General features: G+C 40.9%; 1 protein-coding gene across 7 annotated transcripts in view; it reads right to left on the bottom strand.

The window, feature by feature from the left end:
• The window catches only part of SFMBT2 (Scm like with four mbt domains 2), a 245,501-nt gene that overhangs the window by 120,286 nt on the left and 112,368 nt on the right, over positions 1-12,847 (bottom strand). For 3 of the 7 annotated variants that reach the window (XM_017521225.2, XM_017521235.2, XM_017521222.2), the window contains exons 5-6: positions 5,878-5,966; positions 3,929-4,175 (exon numbers count right to left, since the gene is read on the bottom strand). In XM_017521225.2, coding sequence (XP_017376714.1) covers positions 3,929-4,175; positions 5,878-5,966 — 336 coding nt within the window. Of the gene's footprint in view, positions 1-3,928; positions 4,176-5,797; positions 5,967-10,443; positions 11,940-12,847 lie in introns of those variants that run through there. The other 4 variants (XM_037735908.1, XM_017521240.2, XM_037735913.1 and 1 more) reach the window with 4 other exon arrangements.

Here is a 12,847-nt window from a genome sequence, read left to right as displayed (position 1 = left end):
CCAGAATTCTTACCTGAAGCCCTAACTCCAAAGGGATATATTTGGGAGGTGATTAGAGTTGGACGGGGTCATGAGGGTGGGGCCCTCAAAGAGATGTGTCCTTATAAGAAGAGACACCAGAGTTCCCTCTTGATCTACTACATGAGGACACAGCCAGAAGGCAGCTGTCTGCAAACCAGGAAGTGAGCCCTCCCCAGACCCCAACTACACTGGCACCCTGATCTCACACTTCCAGCCTTCAGAACTCTGAGAAATGTCTTCTGTGTAAGCCACAAAGCCTGTGGCATTTTGTTGTGGCAGCTTGAACAAATTAACAAAGTCCAACTCTTAGTCCAACTAGCTTTTGGACTAATAGTTCAGGCAGAAAGTATTTAAGTTGATTCAGAAACTTCCTGACATCAAGAACTATTTAAAACAAGCACTTCAAAAAAGATAAAAAAAATTTTGAAGGAAAAAAACAAGGGAATAAATTCTATAAATAGAGAGGAAAAGAAACCTCAAAAAGTTTCATCTTTTTAGCATCTGCAGGAATATCTACAAGTCTATCTTATTTTCTAAACATCCAGAAATAGGAGAGCAGGTAGGGTTTCTTAAATGACCCTAACCTCAATGACCTACTTACACTCCTTGAAAAACCAAAGTATAACCTCTTAAGACTCAGATCACGGATTGAATCCCTAGAAAAGGCCCATCTCTTAATATGCGTTGCACCACTCAGCAGCCCAGCAAGGTCTCCGTATCCCCACTGTACAGCATAAGGTGGCTTCTTTCCCTTCCTCTTTCCCCAAGCACCAGAATGCGATTTCCTCTGATTCTGGCAGAAACAGAAAGGCTCAAAGGCCTTATGTTTCTCAGAGGCAGAGAGTGTAAAGTCTGATCTCTTTTCCCAGGTTTTTGAAAGCTAACTTCCTAGCTACTTTCAATGACCCATTTCTCTTCTCTTTGTGCTAAACAGTTGAAAAATACTGTGCGCTTTAAAGAGTAAAACAAGGGCCTCATGGAGTGGATCATGCCTATAGTCCCAACACTTCGAGAGGCTGAGGTGGGCAGATCACCTAAGCTCAGGAGTTCAAACCCAGCCTGAGAAACATGGTGAGATCCCATCTCTACAAAACAAGAAATTAAAAAGTTAGCCAGGGATGGTGGCACATGCCCGTAGTTCTGGCCACTTGGGAGGCTGAGGTGGGAGGATCACTTGAGCCTGGGAAGTTCAGGCTGCAGTGAGACAAGAGCACATCACTGCACTCCAGCCTGGGAGACAGAGTCCCTACTTCAAAAAATAAAATAAAAAGGAAGTAAAAGTAAAGGGAGATGATTTTTCACAATGGTGGTAGAAAGAGCTCACAGGGCAAGATGCTCATCACTGCGCCACACCTCCCTCCCACTGGACTTCTCCCCACCAGTCGTGGAAGCAGAACACATGGTGTTCGGGAAAAGGAGAAAACCAGCTTACTATTTTCTATGCAGATATGAAGTTTTATTCTCAGCTATATTTCAGTTAAGGAAGTGGTGCTACCATGTAAGTTACACAAGTCATCATGGGACTTAAAATCAATTTATACAAACCCGAAGTACTAGAATCTGTCCCCGTGCGGGCAACAGGGGTAATAATAGCCTCTCTTCCCGGGGATGCTGTGCAGCTGAGTGATGTTAACAGAATCCAGTTTCTATCTTGAAACTACTGTGTTTGAGGAGCTCAAAGTCACACTTTTGAGTGTCTTTCCACTTTTTGTTTTCTTCTGCCTGACCATAACCTTTCCTGCAGATGATTTAAATGTTGGGGAAGTAAGTTCTTGATGATGAATGTCTTTTCCAGAATATTTTTTTTTTCTTTTCACAGGGTCTCACTCTGTCTTACAGGCTGGAGTGCAGAGGAGTGATCTCTGCTCACTGCAGCCTCTCCTTCCCAGGCTCAAGTGATCCTCCCACCTCAGCCCCCTAAGTAGCTGAGACCTCAGGTGCATGCCACCATGTCCAGCTAGTTTTTTCTATTTTTTGCAGAGATGGGGTTTCACTATGTTGCCCCAGCTGGTCTCAAACTCCTAAGCTCAAGCAATCCACCCACTTGGCCTCCCAAATTGTTGGGATTACAGGCGTGAGCCATCATGCCCTGTCTGTTTCAGAAGCTTCAGAGGCCCCCAAGAACTCTTCAGTTAAATGAACTCATTTCCAGAAAATGCTTAGACACATAAACACAATTTATTTGTATATTATAAAGACCCCAAATTATCTAAAGAGGGAGACAGCTCATAAGCAAATATTCCCTAAGTTTCCACGAAGGCATATCCCATTCCTGCTTTCCCATTACTTCTCAGGAAAGAAATATCACAGAGAACAGAAGAAGCCACTAGTAATCCTTTGCTTTGCTACAAATTTGTACACTGGCAAGTAGATATATATTTAGGAGCAAGTAGATATTGCTCCTAAAATTTATAAAGCAATTAGATACTAAGCGGAGATTTATACACACAACTTTACCCACAAAGTAAATTTTTCCTGCTAGCTTATGAATCCCAGGGACAAGCCGGGCTTACATCCTTCCTCACAATATGACAGGCTCTTTGTTTGTCATCAGAGTCAAAAATCACTCAGGATAGAGATGGAGGTGTTGGCTGCTTCTCAAAACTGTGACAAAAATAACACTAATAAAATACCACGTTACACATCTCTATGCCTGTCAAACTTAACACAAATGCAAACACACAGGACACAGGACCAGGAAGCGTATTCAATTAAAGCTTCTGAGTGACAGAAAAGATAACTCCTCTCCTTCATGTACTCAGGGCTAACATCAGCAACTAATATGGGTGGAAATTCTCTGGTGATTTAAGTAAAGCCAAAGAGCCACGTCCTTATTCCGGATACACCTACAAAACTGACCAGAATGAAGATTACCAATTTCTGAAAAAATACATATTTCTTCCTTGGCATCTCTAATTCTACAGGAATCCAGTATTTCTGTTCTGCAGTTTCCCATTCAAAGGCTAGTAAGAAGAGGTAGTAAGGGGCGTGGGGTGTGAGGGGCCCAGCACCTGGGAATCTGAATTGCACTGCCTAAAACAGGGGACCCTGGACAACTAGCTGAACGCCAATCTTTATTTTCTCTGCTGTGAAGTGAAATTCACAACAAACATGCATCAATTTTTTAGAATCAAAATAAACAATGTACCAGATGTAAAATCACCTGGCACATGGTAAACATTCAAAAATAGTTATTTTTTAAATACCGAGATTTTTTAACTAGGTAGGTATGGCAGAGAGTGTAAGGCACTATTCTATCCAATTAAGCCTCTAAAAAGCCATCTGACAGTGAATTTGAAGCTAACAAAAATCTTACATGCCAGGAGAAATAGCCTGATCATCTATTTACTCAGTGCTGTTTCTTGGTCAGATTGGATTGTGGTTTGGCTATTTAGATGGATGGATGGATGGATGGATGGATGGATGGATGGATGAATACATGAATGCTGGATGGGTAGGTGGATGAATGGATAGATGAATGGATACATAGATAAAGGGATATATGGGTGGATGAGTAGGTGAATGGACAGACAGAGAAATGGGTACACAGATGGACAGAGATCCTGGAATCTACTTAGAAGACTATCAAAATTCCTAAAGAAAAGCATGGAGAATATGCTCAAGTCCTAATCTACTGTGTTTTTCCTTTCTGAAACAGTGATTCCAAAGGAACTAGATCAACTTCCTTCCCTAAGGCCTCCAACATTACTCTCTCCTTTGAGAACGCTATTGATTGAAGTCTTAGGTTTCAGTCACTATAGAAAGCACTGTGAAGTTAAGTGCTTGATATTCACATACTCAGATATAAAAGATACCACAGAGCTAATACATTTTCTAGAAACACATCCAGGAAAACATCACATCTTTTTCTACAATACTTTACAGCAGCAAAAGGTTTGGCCCTTACCTGAAGGTGGGTCCATTCTGTATTTATTCTCTTGACACCAACCAACTGGTCGAAGTCTGTAATCCAAGTAAAACAACCACTGGTCATAGGATTCAGTGTCCTCCAATCCCACATAGCGAAGGCGTAATCTTCCTCCAACATTTTCAATCACACTAACTATCCAGTACTGAAAAGGGCTCTGGGAATCCTGAAGTTCTATTAAGGAACCAACTGTAATGAGGTCTATAGGGCCTTTCCCTCGCAGAGGCTGTTTAAACAGAAGCAAAACTCCTTATTTTAAACTTTATTTTAAGGTTCTCATGGAAACAGATGACAGCAGAAGATAATATTTTTTCACACCATCATCCAAGGTACTGGCGAACAGTCTGGCGTTCCCTCCACCCCATCCTCACCCCACCCCGCCCCTTCCCTTCCCTCCCTCCCACACATTCATGTACCCCATTCCATATCCAACAATAAAAAATTCACAAGTCAATAGAAAGTAACAATTTGTGCTAAGTTCTCACCAAACAAATCACCCTTCCCAGATAAAATTGCATTTGTTAAGAATCAATATGCTTTTAAGAAGAGTTCTGCCCAAATTTGCCTGGACCTAGAAAATACGTGGTGGCCAACTGTCTACTTTCCCAACAGACAGATATTTCCAATACGGGGTACTCAACGTGTACCATGACTTTTTCCCATTCATCTTACTCTAATGGCGACTACTCTAATAACCAAATGCTCTCAAACTTTGATTATGTAATGAAAGCAAGAGTGTGTGTTGATGACACGTCTAACACACAGTAATAATCAGCTGAATTAGACTCCTATGTGAAGTTGTTTTTACAATTAACCTGATAATTGGTTTAGAGCATTTATAATTATTGCCCCTTCTAAGAAACGGTCTTAGCACATGATAGCATATGAAAAGGGTGTTTGTTCAGCCAGCTTTGTAGACAAATATGTTTTAGAAAATCAACACAGTGAGACAATTTATCCTTTTGAAAGGATGAACTATCATCCTTTTGATTTGTTAATGAAAAATTAAAATAGCAGCTATGAAGATATATAACAAATACATCAGGCAAAATCTTCATGAAACAAAACCCATTAACTATATTAGACAATGACTTTCTAAAGTGTCAATATCATTTAAGAAAAGAGGGAAAGTTTAAGGTTAGGAGAATACGATACTGTCGAATTCCACACCTTATTACTTGTTATTCACCATTTTCCCCTTTTTAGGGGCATTCTTAAGAAAAACAGACTAGGCATTTCAATAATTATTTATGATACTATGCCTTTCTCTTCCTGTTCTATTATGTAAATAAATACAAAATACAAATTCTAAAATTTTTCATCATAAAATTATTTTCAAATAAACCATCAAGATTTAAGATTAAGCTATTTTTTCTTCAACATATTAAAATTTCCTTGGCTACGCTGAAATACGATCTGTCATTTCTCCCCTTGTTTTTACATGGAAAGTTAATTCAATTATTGGTTAACATGTATATGTTCAAATCTTGGGGTTATGCATCCAAAATAGAACATTTAATGGAACCACTTATCAAGGTACTCCATGAGACTATATTAGCACATACATAATCTTGTCACCTTTCAAAACAGTTATTCTACAGGATTTAATTTATATTCACTCAGACAGGAAAGAGGTTTAAACATATAGGATAGTGGGAAGATATCCTAGTATAATGTGATTTAAAAATTGGATTCACATGGAGCAAATTTTCCATTTGCTGATGGCATCACAGGGGAAGTTTCATCAATGCCATTCAAATCAGTCACCTAAGTAATTCAGGACAAAACAGGAAGGGAGGCTATTTGGATGGCAGTGTCTGCGGAAAGCACGCATCTGCAGAAGGATATATGCAAAGGTGCTGTCAGGTCTGAGCTCACGCAACTCGGGTGCTTCAGAGATAGATTAGATGTATAACAACAATACATACACCTTCCAGGAGGTTGGCAGGTGCTGTCCTCGAACCGGTCAAGTCACGTATGAGAAATTCTGTCCAGTCTGTGTACTTCTCTTTGATTGCTGGCAAGACAAAGGAGAAAAAAACACTTCAACACAGCAGCCAAGTATTCAGTCAACTTAAAACCACGGCAGTTCTCTCTATGTAAGTTTGATTTCAATATTTTCCTTGACTTTCATCATCATGCTTAAGTAAATAATGAAACTGAGACCAAAGATGCATCTGTAAGTGGTGACTTGGCACCTACCACGTGCCTGGGCACCAAGGAGATGAAAGAATCTGAAGTCTTACGACCTACTTAGAAACATCTCACGAACCACAAAGAAATTAGAAAGTATACAATTTAGGAGGTTCCAAAAAGAAAGAGAGAGACCAGTGAGGCTAGGGACATCAGAGAAGGGTTTTCAGGTGGGAAAATCAAGCCAGGCCCCAAATGACATGAAAGGTTTATACAGGTGCAGAAGAAGAAGGAATCTGCAGACAGAGAAATGGGCACACACTAACAAGAGGGGTGGATGGAAGGTGAAAGTAGTCCCCCTTCGTATCCGTGGGTTCCCCATCCCTGGGTTCAATTCAACCGAGCATCAAAAATACATGAAAGAAATGCATCTTTACTGAACATGTACACTTTTTTCCTTGTTATCATTCTCCAAAAACTCCAGGATAACAACTATTTACATAGCATCTACACGTAGTAGTTACTATAAGTAATCCAGAGATGATTTAAGGTATGCAGGAGGATGTGCATAGGTTATATGTGAACTACACTATTTTCTGTTCAAGACTTGAGCATCTGCAAAATCTGGTATCCTTCGGGGTCCTACAGTCAATTCCCCAAGGGATCCCAAGGGACGACTGCACAGTGAACGGCCAGGCTAAGGCACACTCCATGCACACAGCCCTGGGAAATAATATTTACTGGTAGGAATAAACTATGGACAGCTTGGGAAATCAACACATACATTTAAGAAACAGGAAATCTCTTTATAAAATGATAAAGAGTATAATAGTATAAGGGTTTGAATGGCAAGAAAAGAGTCTAAAAGCAGGGAAACTGAGGCTGCTTCAGTTATCCAAGTAGAAACGTGATAGGACCCAAAACACGGGTGACAACCCTGTGAACAAGGAAGAAATGCATTTGAGGCATCTTTTGAAAAAGAAATATCAGGCCATGTTGGGCAACATTCTACAAGCTTGGAACCCAAGACCTGAGAAAAGCATACCTTCTTGGCGTGTCTCCCAAGCTACAGATCTCCGAAGGCTCCACTGGGATGTACCCACATCCCTGAGGGGCCTGAGCCTTCCCAGTGAACCAAGGGATGGATTTGCAAAGTCAGCAGAAATGACAGCAAGACCCTAGCCCCAGATTCCCACCCACCACAGCCGGCTCTGCATGTGGGCAGCCCAGGATCCAGCCAGGACTTCACTCTGTCCCCATTAGGGGTTCAAGGCTCCAGTAGCTTGTGCATTCTTTAGGCTCTTCAAAGGCTTGATGCAACCCTTCTGGCTCAAACCTAAAGCAATGAAATTACTACAAAAGGGAATCTGGCCATAAGTAGGTGGGGACAGATCTGGGCACCAGGGTGGGTTCCTCCATCACTGGATGTATGACTTTGAACAATTTACTCAATTTCTCTTAGACTCTTTCCTAGCCAGTCAAAGGGTGTCACGTCGCTAACAATATTTTGTTTTTAAGGGGTGTTCTGAGGACTAAAGGAGAGACCTATGCAAATAAAATATAACCATCCCAGGCACATACCAAGCAATTTATAAAATTAGCTCTTGCTTTATTACAAACATGTACTAAATTATTACATACATCTTTGTAGTCTGCTGGTTATTGATTATTCATACCTATGATATCCAGATTGAAACTTCCAACAAGCTCTGGCAGAACTGCCAGTAGAATGGAGACCAACATATAAGCTAAGCAGTGGCCAGACCTGCTGCTTAATCACTAACGTGCGTCTTAGCCAACAACCACCCACATCCAAGGACGATCATCAGACCAGCAGCAAAACCAACACGCACGGAACTCAGGCAAACAAGGCCGAGTCCGGCTTTACCTTACATGGCAACGTCCCAGCCCCACCCCACTTATAATAAAGAATAACTCATCTGTTTGTCTGCTTTTATCACTAGATTTTTTTTTCTCAAATAAAATGCTACCTTCCTTATTTCAGACACACATACTCACACAGAAATACAAATATAAAAATATTGTACGCTCAGCACTTTGGGAGGCTGAGCATAAAACCATGTTCTTGTGCTACCTTCCGTCATTATAAACGTAGTCACCATTTTTCCAATGCTGCACCCTTTTTAAAAGTGGCCCTCTTATGGCTAGGGTCACTGAGACAAAAGCAAAGACAAAAAAGCCAAATGAACTCAAATCCGTACTCACCTTATGCTCTGCGAACTTTCATTTACTGTCTCCTCCTAGCAATGGTAACACATGCTTCTTCTTCACTAACTCTTGCCCAAGTTCACAGAAAAAGCTAGAAACAGCCTCAACCCTCCAAGTGTTCAGAGCCCAATCTCACATGGAATCTTTCCACTAGAATCTCTGATTCTCCAAAGCTTTTGCAAACAGATAAATCAGTAATTTAAGTTGCAGGCATGACGGAGACGTGAAAACGACTCACATAAGTTTCAAGATTAGAACAGAATATACAACTGTATGCCATAAATATGCATTTCATATCTCATTAGGAAAGAATAACAATTATTATAATCCAGAGATAAACAGTCCTGTGCCTAACACAAGACATCTATAACCACTCCTGGAAGAAAGTTCTATTTTCCACAGGGTTCTTTCTAACATGCATATGATTCAAGTTAACATTTAAGTGAAATTTTTTTAAATAGGCAAGGACCCTATGAAGTCACAGCACAATGCTGAAATTTAAATTGTCAAAGTCACAGCAAAGGAACACTAGGGACAGCTCTGGCATTTACATCTTGCAAGCCTCAAGTTCCAGAGGTCCCATAGCTTTCCTTTATATGTGTCTGCACAAGACTCAAGCATCCTTTTATGAGCCACAGAGTATCTAAATGACTTGCTCTCCATAGAGGATGTATCTATAAAGCCATAAAAGTATATAGATCACCTTAGGTTAAAAAAAATAGAAAAGAAACATTCTCAAGAATCTTGTTAATTTTACAAGAAAAACTATTTCAGTCAACATTTAGCTCTCAGCTCTAAATTTTCAAATGTACCATAAACCTATTACAATAAATACTGCCGTAACATAAAAACTAAGTATAATCAATTTACAATTCCTAGTCCACGGAGTTACTCTAACCACTGATTAATTGAGTTAAATTCTGGTACCATAAAAGTTGTCTTGTGATTCCTTAGAATTCACTGCAATGAAAACTAATTGGCATTGCTCAGTGTGATGATTTAAACTTCTAAGTAGAAATTTTAAAAATATAAACTTTTGGCTGGGCGCGGTGGCTCAAGCCTGTAATCCCAGCACTTTGGGAGGCCGAGGCGGGTGGATCACAAGGTCAAGAGATCGAGACCATCCTGGTCAACATGGTGAAACCCCGTCTCTACTAAAAATACAAAACATTAGCTGGGCATGGTGGCGCGTGCCTGTAATCCCAGCTACTCAGGAGGCTGAGGCAGGAGAATTGCCTGAACCCAGGAGGCGGAGGTTGCGGTGAGCCGAGATCGCGCCATTGCACTCCAGCCTGGGTAACAAGAGTGAAACTCCGTCTCAAAAAAAAAAAAAAAAAAAAAAAAAAATATATATATATATATATATGTATATATATATATATATATATAAACTTTTATTCTGCAGGACATTTCTCTTTCAAGACTCCAACACTTTGGGAGGCTGAGACAGGAGGATAACTTGAGCCCAGGAGTTTGAGAACGTCCTGGGTAACAAAGCAAGACCCCATCTCTACGAAGTTTTTTTCTTTTAATTAGCTGGGCATGATGGTGGGTGGCTGTAGTCCCAGCTGCTTGGGAGGCTGAGGCAGGAGAATGGAGTTTGAAGCTGGAGTGGGCTATGATCACAACCCTGCACTGCAGCCTGGGTAACAGAGTAAGACCATGTCTCTAAAAAAAGAAAAAGCAAGCAAGCTATCTATAAATTGAGTCCCAGATAAAGGGAGAAGATTAGCATCACTTTTTCAGAATTTGGGAAAACACCACTAATGTTGGATTTCAAGCCCCATCAAGTGCACACCCACATAGAGTCTGACGCCGGGCCACCTGTCAGGGATGTGATCGGTGTAGATCGGGCTGTGGGTACAAAGCCCTCCATCAGGGCTGCCCATGCAGGCAGATCACGAACAAGGAGACCGCTGCTGGGATCAGGATGACAAACACTGCCAGCCCAGGCTCCTCAATGCATTCCCAGGTCACAGCAGAACAGACAGGTCTGTTCTGAGAGGTCTGAGACCAGCCACACTGTGCCTACCCATTCTCTGAGAGATGGGGAGAGTAATTACAAAGAGAAAGGTCATTTTCACTCATACCCACTCTAGCCCACAGGAAGGGAGTTTGAGTACCATCCTTACCTGCCAGCGGTTAGACACACAGGATATTTCATTTTTCCTTGTCTTCCTGGGCAATTTTCTGAACTTACTTCCAATCAACCCTTCTTTGAATTACCTGTGGATCACAGTTTTGGTTTGCATTGGTTCTTTCTTGATTCTAGTAGCTCCTTCCTTCTAAAAGTTGTGTTTTTTGTTTTCTGGTTTTTTATTTTTTTTTTTTTTAACAAGATGCCCTTTGCAAAACCTTTCAATATGGAAATGAGAGTTGTGTCTCCTCCCCTATTTCCTGGGTCCTCTCTGCTTCCTGGGGGCTGTTATTTCTTCATCTCATCCTGCCCTCTTTGATCAGGAGCTTTCCTGGAGTATCTGGGCAACCATGGTCATGCATCATACTTAAATACGAGACAAAAGAAACCCTAGAGAGGCCGGTGTCCTGGGCAGAGGGGTCTGACTCAGAGAGTGGGCATTAGGGTGGTTCCCCTTCTAAGAAGCTGCCTTCCAAACTAGCATCAGGGAGTCTCCCCAGACAATTCTGCACATTTCTTCAGAGATGAGGCAGAGGGATAAATATCTGGTTTCCAGTCCTTGTTTGTATCCATGGAACTGTGTGATTTTCAGCCCCACATGGGACTCCCACCCACCTGGCATTCAGAGTTTCCAAGGTGAGACTCCCCAGCTGCAGCCCCCACAATAATTTAGCAGTCATGGAGCCTCATCAGCCTCCAGGCTGCCGGAAACATTATGAAATTCCTTTTCCATGCTGGTGGCCTTTCAGTTCTTTATGTTGTTGATCTATGTATTTTTTATTTTTTCACTATCCTTTTAATGGGATCTCTGCAGGAAAAGGAGATAAATAAAAGTGCTTAATATCCACTGAAACTCCTCCCAGCTCACAGGAGAATCAATCCTTCTCAACAGGATGTCAGGTAGCAGCCTTTGACTTCTCAGAAGATTTCTTTAACACTGATTTTGCTAAAGAAAAAAAGGAGGCAACAGTAGACCTTGAATGATAAATGGAAGCACTTGCTCTTGCTATTAAGGAAAAGAGACGACAGAGTTCTTTCCCTTGGAGATTTGTAAGGGAGAACCTACATTAACTTTTCATATAGGGTTCAAATTAGATAGTTCCTACAAACAAAAGGATAGATCATAAAGTGATTCAACAGGATTGACAAGCTCCTAGTGCTACCTAGTACTAGGGATCGAACATAGAGATGAGCATTGCGGTCTTTAATAATGAACGTAACCCAGATGAAGATATAAGTTATGAAGAATGTCAGAAAAATTACACACTTACATACTCGCACACTCCTTAGTACCTGACATATAGAAACTGTTGGAGGGCAAGTTTCATTTCAACCTTTCAAGACTCTTTCAGTTGTAAAAATACACTTGTATGATTACGAAACGAAATAGCATCATTTCGTTATAAAGAATAGATTCAGGTGGGGTGCAGTGGCTCAGGCCTGTAATCCCAGCACTGTGGGAGGCCAAGGTGAATGGATCCTCTGAGGCCAGGAGTTCAAGACCAGCCTGGCCAACATGGTGAAACCCCGTCTCTACTAAAAATACAAAAATTAGCTGGGTATGGTGGCAGACACCTGTAGTCCCAGCTATTCGGGAGGCTGAGGCAGGAGAATTGCTTGAACCTGGGAGGTTGCAGTGAGCCGAGATCACGCCACTGCACTCCAGCCTGGGCAACACAGCAAGACTTCCTCTCAAAAAAAAAAAAAAAAGGATTTGCATTATATGAGAGTTATTGGAAGCAAATGACACAGCTCTCTCACAGTGATGACATTAGAATAAAAGGAGAAAAATGAGTGGTGTGAAACTTGGAATAATAATCCACATCATTTGAATATTTAATATTTATGCCACAATCATTAAAACTGTAGACAGGCTTTTTGCAGACCCTTAAAAAGGCCTTTGTTACCTAACATTCTTTCTATTCATTGCTTAGGATTTTCTTCATTGCTGGAAATGATCCCAGGAGAGTTGCCATTGGCTGATAATTAGCTAACTACAGAGTCATACATGATTTTTAATGACAACTACTTCATAGGCAACCATGAGATTTAAATGAGAAAATAAATATAAACTTCCTAACACTTTTTACCCAGGTACAGTATCAATCCTGGTAAAAAGTAAGTATTCTTTGATAATGCAATGTCACCAAAGAATATTTAGGATTCATTCAAATGTTTATTTAATACTGTTTGTTTGGAGAAAGGCATATATAAAATACTTTAAACTGATGTTTTCATTATAGGCTAATAATTTCCTACAATCCCAAATTAACTTCTAGAGGCCATGTGCAGAGTCTCACACCTGTAATCCCAGAACTGGGAAGTCAAGGTGGGAGAATGGCTTGAGCACAGGAGTCTGAGACCAGCCTCGGCAACATAGTGAGACTCTGTCTCTTATT

This window comes from Cebus imitator, unplaced genomic scaffold, assembly GCF_001604975.1.
Source record: "Cebus imitator isolate Cc_AM_T3 unplaced genomic scaffold, Cebus_imitator-1.0 Scaffold20, whole genome shotgun sequence".
Lineage (NCBI taxonomy): Eukaryota > Metazoa > Chordata > Mammalia > Primates > Cebidae > Cebus > Cebus imitator.
Note: the sequence above shows the minus strand (reverse complement) of the source record. Positions and strands in the feature narration are given on the sequence as shown.